This window comes from Hyla sarda, unplaced genomic scaffold (genome assembly GCF_029499605.1).
Source record: "Hyla sarda isolate aHylSar1 unplaced genomic scaffold, aHylSar1.hap1 scaffold_763, whole genome shotgun sequence".
Lineage (NCBI taxonomy): Eukaryota > Metazoa > Chordata > Amphibia > Anura > Hylidae > Hyla > Hyla sarda.
Window position 1 is genome coordinate 103138 of NW_026610787.1, and position 21863 is coordinate 125000.

Consider the following 21863-nt stretch of genomic DNA (forward strand, 5'->3'; position numbering starts at 1 on the left):
GTAAATTAAATGAATATTATAGTAGTTTTTACAATATGTCTATTATACTCCTGCCTATCTAGTCTCCAGCATGACAATAGTACAATAGTTCTGCCTTCAGCCACCATTACCCAACGCATCAGTCATAAGATATCAATGATGATTGTGTAATCTTTCCCCGTCCTATGGTCAGTGGTGAAGTCCTGCCTATCTTGTTTCCAACAATAAAACTGTTCATTCAGTCATTATAATTTTATACTTTGATAAGAATGAAATGTCTCCTCTGATCAGATGTTTATCCTCCTCTTCTCTGGGCTGTTATTGATGTGGTCTTGTCTATCTTGTCTCAGGCAGCACAACATATCTGGTACTTACACCGAAAAAGAAATAGAGCTACAAAACTCCGGATAAAAATTACCAAATTTTATTCAGCTTCGGTAATTTTTATTGGGAGTAGGGCCGTCCAAAGTGCAGGAGGTTAATTTAATGCCTAAACCCAATATAATGCAGAAGCAAAATGATACATGGGGTAAAGGTCTAATGGGACTTTTTGTTACATATCTGGTATATCAGTTGTTAGGACTCTTCTCGCTGCTATTGTCAGTGGCGTTGTCCTGCCTATTTTGTCTCAGGCAGTAAAACAGACTCTTTCGTTATAATTTTGCTCTCTACAAAGTACGAAATGAATTTATTGATGAAAGTGTATACCCTCTTCTCTCTTCCTTATATCGTCTTGCTTGTCTTGTCTCAGGCAACACATCAGGTACTATGACTGACTTTCTCACTTCTGCCTGTGTCAGTCATACAGTGCTGCCTATCTTGTCTCCAGCAGTACAATAGACATGTAATGCAGTCATTGTAACTCCACTCTCTAGCCATAATGGGATCATTAGTTGTGTAATCTTCCCTATCTAGGCTACGATTGTGTGTAATGAATAATGGTAAAGTGCTGCCTGTCTTGTCTCCAGCAGTACAATAGACATGTCACCCTCTAGTGATGATGGGATGATACTTATGAGAAAAGAGTGTATAACCCTCCCCTCTTTGCTTGTATAAGTTGTGTAGTCTTGCCTATCTAGGCTCAGGCAGCAGGTAGGAGCCGTCTGAACAGCGTCATATTATACAACCTCCTCCATTTCCCAACTGCTCATGGGAAAAGAGTGTATAACCCTCCCTCAGGACATATAATACAGTTTTGTATGGTCGCCTTTAAGTTTGATCACCTTCTGTACGACCCACTGTCTCCTCTCCCCGCTGCAGCTCATATCAGTTGTGTTGGCTGCCTATCTTGTCTCCTGCAGAACATATTATACAGTTTTGCTGCTGTATGACCTTCCGTCTCCTCTCCCCGCTGAAGCTGGTATCATTTGTGTAGGCTGCCTATCTTGTCTCCTGCAGGACATATAATACAGTTTTGCATGGTCGCCTTTTGTCTGGTCACCTTCTGTATGACCCACTGTCTCCTCTTCCTGACGCAGCTGGTATCAGTTGTATCGGCTGTTTATCTTGTCTCCTGCAGTACATATAATACAGTTTTGCTGCTGTATGACCTACCGTCTCCTCTCCCCGCTGCTGCTGGTATCAGTTGTGTTGGCTGCCTATCTTGTCTCCTGCAGTACATATAATACAGTCCGGCTGCTGTATGACCCACTGTCTCCTCTCCCCGCTGCGCTGGTATCAGTTGTATCGGCTGCCTATCTTGTCTCCTGCAGTACATATAATACAGTTTTGCTGCTGTATGACCCACTGTCTCCTCTCCTCGCTGCTGCTGTTATCAGTTGTTTTGGCTGCCTATCTTGTCTCCTGCAGTACATATAATACAGTCCGGCTGCTGTATGACCCACTGTCTCCTCTCCCCGCTGCGCTGGTATCAGTTGTATCGGCTGCCTATCTTGTCTCCTGCAGTACATATAATACAGTTTTGCTGCTGTATGACCCACTGTCTCCTCTCCTCGCTGCTGCTGTTATCAGTTGTTTTGGCTGCCTATCTTGTCTCCTGCAGTGCATATAATACCGTTTTGCTGCTGTATGACCTCTCTCCTCTCCCCGCTGCTGTTGGTATCAGTTGTGTTGGCTGCCTATCTTGTCTCCTGCAGAACATATAATACAGTTTTGCTGCTGTATGACCCATCTCCTCATCCTCGCTGCAGCTGGTGTCAGTTGTGCTGGCTGCTTATCTTGTCTCCTGCAGTACATATAATACCGTTTTGCTGCTGTATGACCCATCTCCTCTCCTCGCTGCTGCTGGTATCAGTTGTGTCGGCTGCCTATCTTGTCTCCTGCAGTACATATAATACAGTTTTGCTGCTGTATGAGCGTTCTCCTCTCCCTGCTGCTGCTGGTATCAGTTGTGTTGGCTGCCTATCTTGTCTCCTGCAGTACATATAATACAGTTTTGCTGCTGTATGACCCACTGTCTCCTCTCCCCGCTGCTGCTGGTATCAGTTGTGTTGGCTGCCTATCTTGTCTCCTGCAGTACATATAATACAGTTTTGATGCTGTATGACCCATCTCCTCTCCCCGCTGCAGCTGGTATCAGTTGTGTCGGCTGCCTATCTTGTCTCCTGCAGGACATATAATACAGTTTTGCTGCTGTATGACCCACTGTCTCCTCTCCCCACTGCTGCTGGTATCAGTTGTGTTGGCTGCTTATCTTGTCTCCTGCAGTGGATATAATACAGTTTTGCTGCTGTATGACCCATCTCTTCTCCTCGCTGCAGCTGGTATCAGTTGTGTCGGCTGCCTATCTTGTCTCCTGCAGTATATATAATACAGTTTTGCTGCTGTATGACCCACTGTCTCCTCATCCTCGCTGCAGCTGGTGTCAGTTGTGCTGGCTGCTTATCTTGTCTCCTGCAGTACATATAATACAGTCCTGCTGCTGTATGACCAATCACCTCTCCTCGCTGCTGCTGCTGGTATCAGTTGTGTCGGCTGCCTATCTTGTCTCCTGCAGTGCATATAATACAGTTTTGCTGCTGTATGACCGTTCTCCGCTCCTCGCTGCTGCTGGTATCAGTTGTATTGGCTGCCTATCTTGTCTCCTGCAGTGCATATAATACAGTTTTGCTGCTGTATGAGCGTTCTCCTCTCCCTGCTGCTGCTGGTATCAGTTGTGTTGGCTGCCTATCTTGTCTCCTGCAGTGCATATAATACAGTTTTGCTGCTGTATGACCCATCTCCTCTCCTCGCTGCTGCTGGTATCAGTTGTGTCGGCTGCCTATCTTGTCTCCTTCAGTACATATAATACAGTTTTGCTGCTGTATGACCCCTCTCCTCTCCTCGCTGCTGCTGGTATCAGTTGTGTCGGCTGCCTATCTTGTCTCCTGCAGAACATATAATATAGTTTTGCTGCTGTATGACCCCTCTCCTCGCTGCTGCTGGTATCAGTTGTGTTGGCTGCCTATCTTGTCTCCTGCAGTGCATATAATACAGTTTTGCTGCGGTATGACCCATCTCCTCTCCTCGCTGCTGCTGGTATCAGTTGTGTCGGCTGCCTATCTTGTCTCCTGCAGAACATATAATACAGTTTTGCTGCTGTATGACCCCTCTCCTCTCCTTGATGCTGCTGGTATCAGTTGTGTTGGCTGCCTATCTTGTCTCCTGCAGTACATATAATACAGTTTTGCTGCTGTATGACCCATCACCTCTCCTCGCTGGAGCTGGTATCAGTTGTGTTGGCTGCCTATCTTGTCTCCTGCAGTACATATAATACAGTTTTGCTGCTGTATGACCCATCTCCTCTCCTCGCTGGAGCTGGTATCAGTTGTGTCGGCTGCCTATCTTGTCTCCTGCAGTACATATAATACAGTTTTGCTGCTGTATGACCCATCTCCTCATCCTCGCTGCAGCTGGTATCAGTTGTGTCGGCTGCTTATCTTGTCTCCTGCAGTACATATAATACAGTCCTGCTGCTGTATGACCAATCACCTCTCCTCGCTGCTGCTGGTATCAGTTGTGTCGGCTGCCTATCTTGTCTCCTGCAGTGCATATAATACAGTTTTGCTGCTGTATGACCCATCTCCTCTCCTCGCTGCTGCTGGTATCAGTTGTGTTGGCTGCCTATCTTGTCTCCTGCAGTGCATATAATACAGTTTTGCTGCTGTATGACCCATCTCCTCTCCTCGCTGCTGCTGGTATCAGTTGTGTTGGCTGCCTATCTTGTCTCCTGCAGTACATATAATACAGTTTTGCTGCTTTATGACCCATCTCCTCTCCTCGCTGCTGCTGGTATCAGTTGTGTTGGCTGCCTATCTTGTCTCCTGCAGAACATATAATACAGTTTTGCTGCTGTATGACCCCTCTCCTCTCCTTGATGCTGCTGGTATCAGTTGTGTCGGCTGCCTATCTTGTCTCCTGCAGTACATATAATACAGTTTTGCTGCTGTATGACCCATCTCCTCTCCTCGCTGGAGCTGGTATCAGTTGTGTTGGCTGCCTATCTTGTCTCCTGCAGTACATATAATACCGTTTTGCTGATGTATGACCCCTCTCCTCGCTGCTGCTGGTATCAGTTGTGTCGGCTGCTTATCTTGTCTCCTGCAGTACATATAATACAGTTTTGCTGCTGTATGACCCATCACCTCTCCTCGCTGCAGCTGGTCTCAGTTGTGTTGGCTGCTTATCTTGTCTCCTGCAGTGCATATAATACAGTTTTGCTGCTGTATGACCCCTCTCCTCTCCTCGATGCTGCTGGTATCAGTTGTGTTGGCTGCCTATCTTGTCTCCTGCAGTACATATAATACAGTTTTGCTGCTGTATGACCCATCACCTCTCCTCGCTGCAGCTGGTCTCAGTTGTGTTGGCTGCTTATCTTGTCTCCTGCAGTGCATATAATACAGTTTTGCTGCTGTATGACCCATCTCCTCTCCTCGCTGCTGCTGGTATCAGTTGTGTTGGCTGCCTATCTTGTCTCCTGCAGGACATATAATACAGTTTTGCTGATGTATGACCCCTCTCCTCTCCTCGCTGCAGCTGGTATCAGTTGTCTTGGCTGCCTATCTTGTCTCCTGCAGTACATATAATACAGTTTTGCTGCTGTATGACCCATCTCCTCTCCTCGCTGGAGCTGGTATCAGTTGTGTTGGCTGCCTATCTTGTCTCCTGCAGTACATATAATACCGTTTTGCTGATGTATGACCCCTCTCCTCGCTGCTGCTGGTATCAGTTGTGTCGGCTGCTTATCTTGTCTCCTTCAGTACATATAATACAGTTTTGCTGCTGTATGACCCATCACCTCTCCTCGCTGCAGCTGGTCTCAGTTGTGTTGGCTGCTTATCTTGTCTCCTGCAGTGCATATAATACAGTTTTGCTGCTGTATGACCCCTCTCCTCTCCTCGATGCTGCTGGTATCAGTTGTGTTGGCTGCCTATCTTGTCTCCTGCAGTACATATAATACAGTTTTGCTGCTGTATGACCCATCACCTCTCCTCGCTGCAGCTGGTCTCAGTTGTGTCGGCTGCTTATCTTGTCTCCTGCAGTGCATATAATACAGTTTTGCTGCTGTATGACCCATCTCCTCTCCTCGCTGCTGCTGGTATCAGTTGTGTCGGCTGCCTATCTTGTCTCCTGCAGGACATATAATACAGTTTTGCTGATGTATGACCCCTCTCCTCTCCTCGATGCTGCTGGTATCAGTTGTGTTGGCTGCCTATCTTGTCTCCTGCAGGACATATAATACCGTTTTGCTGATGTATGACCCCTCTCCTCTCCTCGCTGCAGCTGGTATCAGTTGTCTTGGCTGCCTATCTTGTCTCCTGCAGTACATATAATACAGTTTTGCTGCTGTATGACCCATCTCCTCTCCTCGCTGGAGCTGGTATCAGTTGTGTTGTCTGCCTATCTTGTCTCCTGCAGTACATATAATACCGTTTTGCTGATGTATGACCCCTCTCCTCGCTGCTGCTGGTATCAGTTGTGTTGGCTGCCTATCTTGTCTCCTGCAGTACATATAATACAGTTTTGCTGCTGTATGACCCATCTCCTCTCCTCGCTGCTGCTGGTATCAGTTGTGTCGGCTGCCTATCTTGTCTCCTTCAGTACATATAATACAGTTTTGCTGCTGTATGACCCCTCTCCTCTCCTCGCTGCTGCTGGTATCAGTTGTGTCGGCTGCCTATCTTGTCTCCTGCAGTACATATAATACAGTTTTGCTGCTGTATGACCCCTCTCCTCTCCTCGCTGCTGCTGGTATCAGTTGTGTTGGCTGCCTATCTTGTCTCCTGCAGAACATATAATACAGTTTTGCTGCTGTATGACCCCTCTCCTCTCCTCGCTGCAGCTGGTATCAGTTGTGTTGGCTGCCTATCTTGTCTCCTGCAGTGCATATAATGTCTGTCCCTCCGTCTCCTCTCCCCACAGCTCATCACATATTACTGAAGTTCAGCCTATCGTCCAAACACGAGAACGACATCACCATGGAGATCCAGCTGATCAGCGCCGACACCGGCACCAGCAAAGCCAAGATCACTGTGTAAGCGCCCGAATCCCCGCCGGACATCTACACGGTCCACCAGGACCACCAGGACCACAATACTTATAGACCAGTGACCTTCAAACTGTGGACCCCCAGCTGTTGCAAAACTACAAATCCCAGCATGCCCAGACAGCCAACGGCTGTCTGGGCATGCTGGGAGTTGTAGTTTTGCAACAGCTGGAGGTCCACAGACCTAGGTCCTAGACCCTTCATAGTGTCGCCATTGGAAATCACTAATAATCCCAATAATCTTTTCCTGCAGACCCAAGCAGGAGCTGAACGGTCGGGCCCTAGTGGCCCACGGGACCCCCCTGTGCCGGGCGGACATGGTGATCGTGCGCGCCAGCAGCTCTTGGCTGTCACTGAGGAGGAGGAAGGAATTCAGCGGGACGCTGTGCCTCGCGGAGCTGCCCGTCAGTAACAGGTAGGAGCCGTCTGAACAGCGTCTTATTATACACACCTCCCCAATCCTGGGGTCTCCTCCACTTATCTGCTCCTGGGAAAGCTGGGTGACGACCCACTAGTGATGGAACGTCTGGCTCTAGAACAGGGGCCCCATCTGCTTGCACCGACAGGGAATGGCGATCCATCCGATGGTCTTATTCTCCGTATTCCACTTCTTCGCCAGGTTTTTTTTTTTTTATCCTTCCTGCTTGCTGTCAATGAATAGAACACACTGCAGAGAACAATGACCCATCTTGACCTTACACCCACCCACAGCTGAGGACTTGTTACAATGTACCAGTCTAGACGATTCTCTGTTAGGCCACGTTCACGCGGCGAAATTTACGCAATTCGGCACAAATTCCGTTCAGTTTAGCTCGTTGGGCGGGATTTCGGCAGAATTCTGCGTTTTGAGAAATCCTAAACCGCCGTTGACTTTAATGGGATTCCGCAAAATTAAACGTAAGGTCTTTTAATTTTGCGGAATGCGGAAATCGGACAGCATTTGGCATTTTTTTGGCGTTTTTGGACCCAGCAGCAGTTTATCAAAATCGCAGCAGGTTGAGACTTTGGAGCTTTTTTTATTTATTTTTTTATTTGTAAATTACTTCTATTAAAAAATCTTAATCTTTCCAGTACTTATTAGCTGCTGAATACTACAGAGGAAATTCTTTTCTTTTTGTAACACAGAGCTCTCTGCTGATATCACAACCACAGTGCTCTCTGCTGACATCATGAGCACAGTGCTCTCTGCTGACATCTCTGTCCATTTTAGGAACTGTCCATATGTTTGCTATGGGGATTTTCTCCTACTCTGGACAGTTCCTAAAATGGACAGAGATGTCAGCAGAGAGCACTGTGCTCGTGATGTCAGCAGAGAGCACTGTGTTACAAAAAGAAAAGAATTTCCTCTGTAGTATTCAGCAGCTAATAAGTACTGGAAGGATTAAGATTTTTTATAGAAGTCAATTACAAATCTGTTTAAAGGGGTACTCCAGGCAAAACCTTTTTATTTATATATATGTATGTGTATATATATATATATATATATATATCTATCAACTGGCTCCGGAAAGTTAAACGGATTTGTAAATTACTTCTATTAAAAAATCTTAATCCTTCCAATAGTTATTAGCTGCTGAAGTTTTCTGTTTAACTGCTCAATGATGATGTCACGTCCCGGGAGCTGTGCATGATGGGAGAATATCCCCATAGGAACTGCACAGGGGACGGGAGTCATCAGAGAGCAGTTAGACAGAAAACAGCAACTCAACTTCAGAAGCTAATAACTAGTGGAAGGATTAGGATTTTTTAAATAAAAGTAATTTACAAATCTGTTTAACTTTCCGGAGCCAGTTGTTATATAAAAGAAAGTTTTGGCCTGGAATACCCCTTTAACTTTCTGGCACCAGTTGATTAAAAAAAAAAGTTTGCCACCGGAGTGCCCCTTTAATATGAAATCTTGCCGTTTCTCTCCCATAAAAGTCTATGGGGGAGAAAGAACGCCAATAAATATACCATGTGCATTTTGAGTTGGCGTTTTTTATTTTTATTTATTTATTAATTTATTTTTTTAAATTGCCGAAGAAGAAAAATACAATTTATACACAAAGGAAAAAAAGGCACAAAAATGCACGAAATCCCTCTCCTACCTTCATGGTTTGTTACAATGTATCAGTGCAGGTAAAATAGTTCATAGAGAATGGAGACAAGGGGAACGACCCCTCAGCTGTGAGAATTACTCCATCAGATTTAAAGGGGTACTCTGGTGGAAAACTATTTATTTTTTAAATCAACTGCTACCAGAAAATGTAAAAGATTTGCAAATTACTTCTATATAAAAATCTTAATCCTTCCAGTACTTATCAGCTGCTCCATGCTCCACAGGAAGTTGTGTGGTTCTTTCCAGTCTGATCACAGTGCTCTCTGCTGACCCCTCTGTCCATGTCAGGAACTGTCCAGAGTAGGAGAGGTTTCCTATGGGGATTTGCTTGTACTCTGGACAGTTCCTGATATGGACAGAGGGGTCAGCAGAGAGCACTGTGGTCAGACTGGAAAGAACTACACAACTTCCTGTTGAGCATATTCAAAAAAGAAAGGTGCAGCAGCATCTTGGTCAAAAAATGGAGGCTCTTTGCGCACTTTCTAATCAAAACGTGTCCCCCCCCCCCCCATCCCCCACGTGGAGGTGGCCTTATTTCGGATGGGACCCTAACACTCATTTCACCCATCTCTGCTGGGCATACGGGCTCTGACTGGGTGACATTCTGGATCCACTATCAATTTTGAGCCTACAGCAGCTGATAAGTACTGGAAGGATTAAGATTTTTAAATAGAAGTAATTTACAAATCAATATAACTTTCCGGCGCCAGTTGATTTGCAAGAGGTGACAACAACAAGTGTTCACGTTCACTGACAGCAAGCAGAGATACTGAAAAAGATGGAAAACGAAAACCCAATTGGGGAATTGACTAAGATCTGTGTTTCATACGCCGCCTGCGCTAAATGTAGAAAGAGTCAGCGGCGTTTTTAGTGCGGCGCGCCACAGACTATGAGCCGGCGTTATTTTCCACCACAATTTTTCCGAATTTCGGTAAATCAACTTTTTTCATAAAAAAAGAAAAGTTCTGCCAAAGTGAGGTGTAAAAAAGTTAAAAAATTTTTGGTTATTTTCCCCAAATGTATAAAAAAAATTTTTATAAAATAAAATTGCGCCGTGGTGTCTTCCCTGGTGTATCCCGCCATGGACGGATATGATTGGCGCCAAATAAATGATGCGAAAGCGATAATAAATCTTCTTCTCTTCAGGCAGGAGATGATGTGTTTGCCGCATTTGCTGACGTTGTCCGGCAGCGTCCCCCAGATCCATAACCTGGCGGAGATCAGAAGCCGCCGCTGCCAGTAACCGGACGCCAAGTGACCGCCGTCTACGTGCCAGCGGGAGGGGGAGGGGGGGGGTCATGTGTATGGATGAAGAGACGCCCGGGACGGGGTGAGAGTCGCCACCTGCGGGAAACACATGATGGAGAGCGACGCACGAGGACGAAGCAGCAGCAGCCGCTGCCGCGATACTCGCACATGATCATTTTCACTATCTCTTCCAGCTGTCAGTGAATGGAAAACTCTCCAGCTGCTGTAAAGACTACAACTCCCAGCCTGACTGTCCGGCCATGCTGAGATCTGTAGTTCCACAAGGGCTGGGGGAAGCCGCAGGTTGGAGACCTCTGATTAAGGGTACGTTCACACGGGCGGATTTATTTGCGAGTTTCCCGCTGCGTATTTGAAAGGGGGGGCGGGCTCTTCCTGTATGTCCGCTGTGGATTTTCCACTGCGGAAAATCCGCCGCAAGCCCCAATGAAGTCAGTAGGGTCTGCGCCGGATTTTCCGCAGCGTGAATTCCGCCTCAAAAAATCTGCTGCGGACAGCCAGGAAGAGCCCGCCCCCTTTCAAATACGCAGCGGGAAACTCGCAAATAAATCCGCCCGTGTGAACGTTCCCTTAAAGGGGTATTCCAGGAAAAAACTTTTTTTTTATATATCAACTGGCTCCAGAAAGTAAAATAGATTTATAAATTACTTCTATTAAAAAATCTTAATCCTTTCAGTACTTATGAGCTTCTGAAGTTAAGGTTGTTCTTTTCTGTCTAAATCCTCTCTGATGACACCTGTCTCGGGAAACAGTTTAGAAGCAAATCCCCATAGCAAACCTCTTCTACTTTGTGCAGTTCCTGAGACAGGTGTCATCAGAGAGGACTTAGACAGAAAAGAACAACCTTAACTTCAGAAGCTCATAAGTACTGAAAGGATTAAGATTTTTTAATAGAAGTAATTAACAAATCTGTTTAACTTTCTGGAGCCAGTTGGTATATATATATATAAAAGTTTTTTCCTGGAATACCCCTTTAATCAGAGGTTTCCAACCTGCGGCTTCCCTGCCCTTGTGGAACTACAGATCTCAGCATGGCCGGACACTAAAAATAACCTGTTTTGATCTATTATGTCTCGCAGCTGAGGGTTTGTTACAGTTGTACCCAGACTAAACAATCAACCCCGACTGATACATATTACCTGAACTGATACAATGTAACAAACTATCAGAACTGGAGAGCAATTGGTGCTGCTGCTGTGTCTAAAAAGCAGTGTTTCCCAACCAGAGTGCCTCCAGCTGTTGCAAAACTACAACTCCCAGCATGCCCGGACAGCCTTCGGCTGTCCGGGCATGCTGGGAGTTGTAGTTTTGCAACAGCTGGAGGTACCCTGGTTGGGAAACACTGGTCTAAAGTGATATTTTGTTTCAATAGGCTGTCAGTGAGGTGTGACCTAATACTTCTCACAGCTGAGGGTTTGCTACTGTTGTATCCAGTCTAAACCATTAAGGCCTTTGACTGTCCGGCCATGCTGAGATTTGTAGTTCCACTAGGGCTGGGAAGCCGCAGGTTGGAGACCTCTTATTAAGAGACTAAAAAGAACCTGTTTTGATCTAATACGTCTCGCAGCTGAGGGTTTGTTACAGTTGTACCCAGACTAAACGATCAATATCACCCTGATACATATTATCTGAACTGATACAATGTAACAAACTATCAGAACTGGAGAGCAATTGGTGCTGCTGCTGTGCCTAAGGCAGTTTTTCCCAACCAGTGTGCCTCCAGCTGTTGCAAAACTACAACTCCCAGCATGTTCGGACAGCCTAAGATGAGTGTTACACAACCAGTGTGTCTCCAGCTGTTGCAAAACTACAACTCCCAGCATGTTCGGACAGCCTAAGATGAGTGTTACACAACCAGTGTGTCTCCAGCTGTTGCAAAACTACAACTCCCAGCATGTTCGGACAGCCTAAGATGAGTGTTACACAACCAGTGTGTCTCCAGCTGTTGCAAAACTACAACTCCCAGCATGCCCGGACAGCCTAAGATGAGTGTTACCCAACCAGGGTGCCTCCAGCTGTTGGAAAACTAAAACTCCCAGAATATTCGGATAGCCTAAGATGAGTGTTACACAACCAGTGTGCCTCCAGCTGTTGGAAAACTAAAACTCCCAGCATGTTTGGACAGCCTAAGATGAGTGTTACACAACCAGTGTGTCTCCAGCTGTGGCAAAACTACAACTCCCAGCATGCCCAGACAGCCTTCGGCTGTCTGAGCATGCTGGAAGTTGTAGTTTTTGCAACAGCTGGAGGCACTCTGGTTGGGAAACACTGGTCTGAAGTGACATATTGTTTTAATAGGCTGTTAATTGGGGTGTGACCTAATACTTCCCACAGCTGAGGGTTTGCTACTGTTGTATCCAGTCTGAAACCCATAATGGCCCAGACTGGTACATTGTAACAAACCATCAGGATTCACAGAGGCATTTGTGCTGCTGCTTTGTATGAAAGAGGATCATCCAGACTGACACATTGTCACGAACACTCAGCTGTGGATAAGGTTTATAAAGAGGATCATCCAGACTGACACATTGTCACGAACACTCAGCTGTGGATAAGGTTTATAAAGAGGATCATCCAGACTGACACATTGTCACGAACACTCAGCTGTGGATAAGGTTTATAAAGAGGATCATCCTGACTGACACATTGTCACGAACACTCAGCTGTGGATAAGGTTTATAAAGAGGATCATCCAGACTGACACATTGTCACGAACACTCAGCTGTGGATAGGTTTATAAAGAGGATCGTCCAGACTGACACATTGTCACGAACACTCAGCTGTGGATAGGTTTATAAAGAGGATCGTCCAGACTGACACATTGTCACGAACACTCAGCTGTGGATTGGTTTTATAAAGGGGATCGTCCAGACTGACACATTGTCACGAACACTCAGCTGTGGATAGGTTTATAAAGAGGATCGTCCAGACTGACACATTGTCACGAACACTCAGCTGTGGATAAGGTTTATAAAGGGGATTGTCCAGACTGACACATTGTCACGAACACTCAGCTGTGGATAAGGTTTATAAAGGGGATCGTCCAGACTGACACATTGTCACGAACACTCAGCTGTGGATTGGTTTTATAAAGGGGATTGTCCAGACTGACACATTGTCACGAACACTCAGGTTCTCAGTCTCTGGGTGTAAACAATGATGTTTCCATTCACTGACAGCAAACTAAAAGCTGAGGGTTTGGTACAATGTATCCAGTCTGAAGAATCCTCTATGACTTTCTATCTCCTTCCCTGATAGTTTGTTACATTTTCTTCTGCACTGATACAATGTATCTATCTGGGGTCCAGGATGTTTAGCTCACAGAGCATTGTCTAGACTGGATACAATTGTATATACTTCTCAGCTGAGAGCAGGACTAGCTATGTACAATGTATCAGTCTGGAGTCCAGGATGTTTAGCTCACAGAGCATTGTCTAGACTGGATACAACTGTAACAAACCCACAGCTGTGAGATGTATTAGGTCTGTAGCACAGTTTTTCCCAACCAGTGTGCCTCCAGCTGTTGCAAAAATACAACTCCCAGCATGCCCGGACAGCCAAAGGCTGTCCAGGCATTCTGGGAGTTGTATTTTTGCAACAGCTGGAGACACCATGGTTGGAAAACACTGCTGTAGCCGTTCTAAAGCACGTTTGTTCTTATTCACTCACAGCAAGCAGAGATCTTGTAGAAACCCCAGACTTAGCACAAAAATGTATGATAAAAAGTGGAACTTTCTGTTTTATTGTTTTCTTCTTTTAACAAACCGGATTTGTGTCATTTTAATAAAGTTTATTCATATTGTAAATGTGACTTATTCTTCTGATTCTTCTGATCCCGGGGTCATGTGACCGTATTTGGGCTGCGCCATTTGTCTTGTCACTGGCAGCGCTGATAAACATACACGTGGGGGGGGGGGGGGGGGCGCCCTGAGACGCTGCAGCTTCGTTACAATGTGTCACCCGGGAACACGATGAGGTTCAGCAGACGGTGGGCGACATTTATAAAGAATAATAAGACGCGGCGGTGGATTTCACGTATCGTTACGGATCCATTGTGCGGGGGGGGGCAGCATTACACTGGGTGCAGTAGTGAGAAGAGACAGGAGGGGGCGCACTAGGCCATGGTCCGTCCATAGTGGGTGCAGTCACACTAGTGTTCTGTGCTCACAGCGGGGGGCTCGGGGGTCCGGTCATTGTTCCCTACAGTTCTGGAGTCTGAGTTGGGGCCAGAGGGGCCCGAGACAGGAGGCGGGGGTGACCCTTCTGCAGGACACTGGAGGCTGAAAACAGAGAACAGAGGTCGTGTTACCATAAAGAAGGGGGCGGGGGGAGAACCATCAAAGATCAGGGGACTACAACTCCCAGCATTCCCTGTCAGACATGTTGGGGTTTCTAATTTGAATAACACACAGTGGGTGGAGACAATGTATTAGGCAACGTCCATGATTTTAACCCCTTAAAGGGGTTATCCAGGAAAAAACTTGATACATATATATATATATATATATCAACTGGCTCCAGAAAGTTAAACAGATTTGTAAATTACTTCTATTAAAAAATCTTAATCCTTTCAGTACTTATGAGCTTCTGATGTTAAGGTTGTTCTTTTCTGTCTAAGTGCTCTCTGATGACACGTGTTTCGGGAAACGCCCAGATTAGAAGCAAATCCCCATAGTAAACCTCTTCTAAACTGGGCGGTTCCCAAGACACGTGTCATCAGAGAGCACTTAGACAGAAAAGAACAACCTTAACTTCAGAAGCTCATAAGTACTGAAAGGATTAATATTTTTTAATAGAAGTAATTTACAAATCTGTTTAACTTTCTGGAGCCAGTTGATATAACATTTTTTTTTCCTGGAATACCCCTTTAAATCTTCTTACAAAGTGGAGGAAAGCTGATAAAACGGACAAATCGGCGCGATGATCTTCCATCTGCTCCACACCTTGGACGCGACGGCGTTTCGGGGGCGGCCCCCTACGTACCAGGTGTGGAGAGGGGAAGGATTGTATAGGAATCCTCGATAGACACCTGTTCACATAGGTAAGTGAACAATAATAAACCGCGTGCGAAACCCTAGAGACAAATTGACATTAGCGCAAATGTTATCATGTTATAGAAAAAAAAACACAAAACAGGTGGAAAAACGCTATTTAATTCCGTAATCCAAAAACATTCTCTTTGTAAGGCTAAGTTTCTACTTGTTTTTTTGTCCTGCGTCTTTTTTGTTGGAAAAAAACACAAGAAAAAACATCAGTGCAATTTCCTGCGTCCGGCGTTTTTTCATTTGTGTGGAAATTGCACCTTGGCAGTTTTTGTTGATACCCAAAATTTGTTGGGTACAAAGAAAAAAAAAAAAAGATGCAGCAGTGATGGGAAAAATGTATTTAATGAAATTTATATTTTATAACAGAATTTTTAGTGTGTGTCACTTTTTCTCTATTTTTTAGGTAGTACTACTACTCCCAGCATGGAACACACTGTTCCATGCTGGGAGTAGTAGTACCTGTACTATAGAAATATCGCCCCGGGTGTCAGTAGTGACACCGGATGTGATCGTCCATAATATAGCAGAGATGCGGCTGTATACAGCGCCCGCACCTCTGCTCTGTACTCTGGCCAGTGATGTGAATAGAACATTATTCATATTTTCCGCCCAGAGCTGTGATTGGCCGGATGGTTGCAGCCAATCACAGCTCTCAGAGGGAAATATGAATGAGTGAGTGGCCGGAGTACAAAGCAGAGATGCGAGCGCTGTATACAGCCGCATCTCTGCTATATTATGGACGATTACAGCGGATGTCAGTAGTGATACCCACTGTAATCTGTTCTTACCTGCAGGTACTACTACTCCCAACATGGAACACACTCTTCTCCATGCTGGGAGCTGTAGTACTTGCATTAATAGCCAGATCGCAGCGAGTGTAACTTCTGACACCTGCTGCGATCTGTCTATTAATGCAGGTACTACAGCTCCCAGTATTGAGCAGAGTGTACTCCATGTTGGGAGTAGTAGTACCTGCATTTAAGGAAAGATCACAGCAGATGTCACTACTCACACCTGCTGTGATCCTCCGATATAATGTATGGATGCGGCAGCTCTTCTATGGTCCCCTGCACGGCCGTATATATACACATATTCCTAGAACTGTGATTGGCTGGAACCATCTGACCAATCACAGCTCTGCGGGAAATATGAATATGTGTATATATACGACCGTGCAGGGACCATAGAAGAGCGGCCGCCGCATCTATACATTATACAGGAGGATCGCAATGGGCGATCTGTCAATTAGTACAGGTACAACTACTCCCATCATGGAACAGTGTGTTCCATGCTGGGAGTAGTAGTACTACATAAAAATAAAAAAAAGTGAAAAACCCGCACACACTACATTTTCATTATTGTCGGCTACATTTTTAGGTCTCCGCCCGCATAAATTGATCCCTGTTTTAAAAATTAATAAAAATGTTGTTATAAAAAAGATAAATTTCGTTAGATACAATTTTTTCCTTTTTTATTTTATTTTTTAATGGTACCCTACAAAATTTTATTAAAAAAGGTTTCTCCATCCAAAAAATTAAAACCACCTGCAAAAACGCCAAAGTTAAAACCCACATATCGTTTTTCTTGGCGTTTTTTCACTCGCATAGATTTCTATGGAAGACAAACGCCATGATTTTGACAAAAAAATGAATTAAAAAAATCGCCAGTGACTCAACAAGCTGCGATTTTGGAAAACCGCCAAGGAGCGGAAAACCGCCAAAAAAAAGTGTGAAAAAATGCCAAAAGGATTTAAAAAAAAAAAGTGAAAAACGCCAAATGGAATAAGAATTTAGCGATTTCTCATTGATTTACATCTAACATCTGGCTGCACGTTTTTTGGCCGAAAAAACACCATGCGGCAGAATTGGCTTTTTTCTAGGCGTCTTTTGTTAAGATTTTCATTTGCCTGTATGGGAACCTCCTCAAGTATTAACCATTTAAGTGCTGTGATAGAATGGATATATTCGCGGAAATGTCTAGCGCCCGTACTCTCTCCAAAACATTCTGCCTCCTCCTTTTTTTCGGTACTCAAAATGAAAATCTTAACAAAAGACGTCTGTTACCAAGAGAATGTTTTTGGATTACGGAATTAAATAGCGTTTTTCCACCTGTTTTGTTGTTTTTAAGTGTTTCTATAACATGATAACACTTGCGCTAATGTCAATTTGTCTCTAGGGTTTCGTACGCGGTTTATTATTGTTCACTTACCTATGTGAACAGGTGTCTATCGAGGATTCCTATACAATCCTTCCCCTCTCCACACCTGGTACGCAGGACTAAGGGGGCCGCACCCGAAATGCCGCCGCGTCCAAGGTGTGGAGCAGATGGAAGATACATTGTCTCCGCCCCCTGGGTGTTATCCGTACCTGGTCTAAAGGGAGGAGTCACGCCCCATCGTGGGATCCTGCACAACATTTCCCATTCATGAGCTGTAACCACTGATCTAGGACATGATGGTCGGCAGCTGTCAGGGCATGCTGGGAGTTGTAGTTTCCTATAATAGCTGAAGTCACAGATCACTGATCTAGAACACGATGCCCATGAATACAAAACTCCAATATCTGTCCATGCGATCAGTCATTCCTCATGGGGTCCCAGCGCTCCCTCAGGTCTCCCCCAGATATATATATACTAGCTGAGTACCCGAAGAAATGTAGGAGCAAGTACTTGTCCTTATATCTCTTCCCATATCCCTTCCTTATATCTCTTCCCATATCCCGTCCTCATATCTCTTCCCATATCCCGTCCTCATATCTCTTCCCATATCCCGTCCTCATATCTCTTCCCATATCCCGTCCTTATATCTCTTCCCATATCCCGTCCTTATATCTCTTCCCATATCCCGACCTTATATCTCTTCGCATATCCCGACCTTATATCTCTTCCCATATCCCGTCCTCATATCTCTTCCCATATCCCGTCCTCATATCTCTTCCCATATCCCGTCCCCATATCTCTTCCCATATCCCTTCCCATATCCCTTCCTCATCTCTCTTCCCATATTCCGTCCTCATATCTCTTCCCATATCCCGTCCTTATATCTCTTCCCATATCCCGTCCTCATATCTCTTTCCATATCCCGTCCTCATATCTCTTCCCATATCCCATCCTCATATCTCTTCCCATATCCCGTCCTCATATCTCTTCCCATATCCCGTCCTTATATCTCTTCCCATATCCCTTCCCATATCCCTTCCTCATATCTCTTCCCATATTCCGTCCTCATATCTCTTCCCATATCCCGTCCTTATATCTCTTCCCATATCCCGTCCTCATATCTCTTTCCATATCCCGTCCTCATATCTCTTCCCATATCCCGTCCTCATATCTCTTCCCATATCCCGTCCTCATATCTCTTCCCATATCCCGTCCTTATATCTCTTCCCATATCCCGTCCTCATATCTCTTCCCATATCCCGTCCTCATATCTCTTCCCATATCCCTTCCTCATATCTCTTCCCATATCCCGTCCTCATATCTCTTCCCATATCCCGTCCTTATATCTCTTCCCATATAACGTCCTCATATCTCTTCCCATATCCCGTCCTCATATCTCTTCCCATATCCGTCCTCATATCTCTTCCCATATCCCGTCTTTATATCTCTTCCCATATCCCGTCCTTATATCTCTTCCCATATCCCGTCTTTATATCTCTTCCCATATCCCGTCCTTATATCTCTTCCCATATCCCGTCCTCATATCTCTTCCCATATCCCGTCCTCATATCTCTTCCCATATCCCGTCCTCATATCTCTTCCCATATCCCGTCCTCATATCTCTTCCCATATCCCGTCTTTATATCTCTTCCCATATCCCGTCCTTATATCTCTTCCCATATCCCGTCCTTATATCTCTTCCCATATCCCGTCCTTATATCTCTTCCCATATCCCGACCTTATATCTCTTCCCATATCCCGTCCTCATATCTCTTCCCATATCCCGTCCTCATATCTCTTCCCATATCCCGTTTTCATATCTCTTCCCATATCCCGTCCTCATATCTCTTCCCATATCCCGTCTTTATATCTCTTCCCATATCCCGTCCTTATATCTCTTCCCATATCCCGTCCTCATATCTCTTCCCATATCCCGTCCTCATATCTCTTCCCATATCCCGTCCTCATATCTCTTCCCATATCCCGTCCTCATATCTCTTCCCATATCCCGTTTTCATATCTCTTCCCATATCCCGTCCTCATATCTCTTCCCATATCCCGTCCTCATATCTCTTCCCATATCCCGTCCTCATATCTCTTCCCATATCCCGTCCTCATATCTCTTCCCATATCCCGTCCTCATATCTCTTCCCATATCCCGACCTCATATCTCTTCCCATATCCCGTCCTCATATCTCTTCCCATATCCCGACCTCATATCTCATCCCATATCCCGTCCTTATATCTCTTCCCATATCCCGTCCTCATCTCTTCCCATATCCCGTCCTCATATCTCTTCCCATATCCCGTCCTCATATCTCTTCCCATATCCCGTCCTCATATCTCTTCCCATATCCCGTCCTCATATCTCTTCCCATATCCCGTCCCCATATCTCTTCCCATATCCCGTCCTCATATCTCTTCCCATATCCCGTCCTCATATCTCTTCCCATCTCCCGTCAATATATCTCTTCCCATATCCCGTCTTTATATCTCTTCCCATATCCCGTCTTTATATCTCTTCCCATATCCCGTCCTCATATCTCTTCCCATATCCCGTCCTCATATCTCTTCCCATCTCCCGTCAATATATCTCTTCCCATATCCCGTCCTCATATCTCTTCCCATATCCCGTCCTCATATCTCTTACCATATCCCGTCTTTATATCTCTTCCCATATCCCGTCTTTATATCTCTTCCCATATCCCGTCCTTATATCTCTTCCCATATCCCGTCCTTATATCTCTTCCCATATCCCGTCCTTATATCTCTTCCCATATCCCTTCCCATATCCCGTCCCCATATCTCTTCCCATATCCCGTCCCCATATCCCGTCCTCATATCTCTTACCATATCCCGTCCTCATATCTCTTACCATATCCCGTCCTCATATCTCTTACCATATCCCGTCTTTATATCTCTTCCCATATCACGTCCTTATATCTCTTCCCATATCCCGTCTTTATATCTCTTCCCATATCCCGTCCTTATATCTCTTCCCATATCCCGTCCTTATATCTCTTCCCATATCCCGTCCTCATATCTCTTCCCATATCCCGTCCTCATATCTCTTACCATATTCCGTCCTCATATCTCTTACCATATCCCGTCCTCATATCTCTTACCATATCCCGTCCTCATATCTCTTCCCATATCCCGTCTTTATATCTCTTCCCATATCCCGTCCTTATATCTCTTCCCATATCCCGTCCCCATATCTCTTCCCATATCCCGTCCCCATATCTCTTCCCATATCCCGTCCCCATATCTCTTCCCATATCCCGTCCTCATATCTCTTCCCATATCCCGTCCTCATATCTCTTACCATATCCCGTCCCCATATCTCTTCCCATATCCCGTCCTCATATCTCTTCCCATATCCCGTCCTCATATCTCTTCCCATATCCCGTCCTCATATCTCTTACCATATCCCGTCCTCATATCTCTTACCATATCCCGTCCTCATATCTCTTACCATATCCCGTCCTCATATCTCTTACCATATCCCGTCTTTATATCTCTTACCATATCCCGTCCTCATATCTCATCCACATATCCCGTCCTCATATCTCTTCCCATATCCCGTCCTCATATCTCTTCCCATATCCCGTCCTCATATCTCTTCCCATATCCCGTCCTCATATCTCTTCCCATATCCCGTCCTCATATCTCATCCACATATCCCGTCCTCATATCTCTTCCCATATCCCGTCCTCATATCTCTTCCCATATTCCGTCCTTATATCTCTTCCCATCTCCCGTCCTCATATCTCTTCCGATATCCCGTCCTCATATCTCTTCCCATATCCCGTCCTCATATCTCTTCCCATATCCCGTCCTCATATCTCTTCCCATATCCCGTCCTCATATCTCTTCCCATATCCCGTCCTCATATCTCTTCCCATATCCCGTCCTCATATCTCTTCCCATATCCCTTCCCATATCCCGTCCTCATATCTCTTCCCATATCCCATCCTCATATCTCTTCCCATATCCCGTCCTTATATCTCTTCCCATATCCCGTCCTTATATCTCTTCCCATATCCCGTCCTCATATCTCTTCCCATCTCCAGTCCTCATATCTCTTCCCATCTCCCGTCCTCATATCTCTTCCCATCTCCCGTCCTCATATCTCTTCCCATCTCCCGTCCTCATATCTCTTCCCATATCCCGTCCTCATATCTCTTCCCATATCCCGTCCTCATATCTCTTCCCATATCCCGTCCTCATATCTCTTCCCATATCCCGTCCTCATATCTCTTCCCATATCCCGTCCTCATATCTCTTCCCATATCCCGTCCTCATATCTCTTCCCATATCCCGTCCTCATATCTCTTCCCATATCCCGTCCTCATATCTCTTCCCATATCCCGTCCTCATATCTCTTCCCATATCGCGTCCTCATATCTCTTCCCATATCCCGTCCTCATATCTCTTCCCATATCCCGTCCTCATATCTCTTCCCATATCCCGTCCTTATATCTCTTCCCATATCCCGTCCTCATATCTCTTCCCATATCCCGTCCTCATATCTCTTCCCATATCCCGTCCTCATATCTCTTCCCATATCCCGTCCTCATATCTCTTCTCATATCCCGTCCTCATATCTCTTCCCATATCCCGTCCTCATATCTCTTCCCATATTCCGTCCTCATATCTCTTCCCATCTCCCGTCAATATATCTCTTCCCATATCCCGTCAATATATCTCTTCCCATATCCCGTCTTTATATCTCTTCCCATATCCCGTCTTTATATCTCTTCCCATCTCCCGTCAATATATCTCTTCCCATATCCCGTCTTTATATCTCTTCCCATATCCCGTCTTTATATCT

At 45.3% G+C, this 21863-nt stretch overlaps 2 protein-coding genes across 6 annotated transcripts in view; one reads left to right on the forward strand and one right to left on the reverse strand.

The window, feature by feature from the left end:
- Window positions 1-10341, forward strand: part of PLA1A (phospholipase A1 member A) — a 61589-nt gene extending 51248 nt beyond the window's left edge. For both annotated transcript variants that reach the window (XM_056554507.1, XM_056554506.1), the window contains 3 exons: window positions 6340-6451; window positions 6717-6878; window positions 9708-10341. In XM_056554507.1, the coding sequence (XP_056410482.1) occupies window positions 6340-6451; window positions 6717-6878; window positions 9708-9804 (371 nt within the window). In that variant the 3' untranslated portion in view covers window positions 9805-10341. The remainder of the gene's footprint in view (window positions 1-6339; window positions 6452-6716; window positions 6879-9707) is intronic.
- A 1932-nt stretch (window positions 10342-12273) lies between these two features.
- Window positions 12274-21863, reverse strand: part of POPDC2 (popeye domain containing 2) — a 51964-nt gene continuing 42374 nt past the window's right edge. For 2 of the 4 annotated variants that reach the window (XM_056554512.1, XM_056554511.1), the window contains exon 5: window positions 12274-14107. In XM_056554512.1, coding sequence (XP_056410487.1) covers window positions 14028-14107 — 80 coding nt within the window. In that variant the 3' untranslated portion in view covers window positions 12274-14027. The remainder of the gene's footprint in view (window positions 14108-21863) is intronic. The other 2 variants (XM_056554509.1, XM_056554510.1) reach the window with 1 other exon arrangement.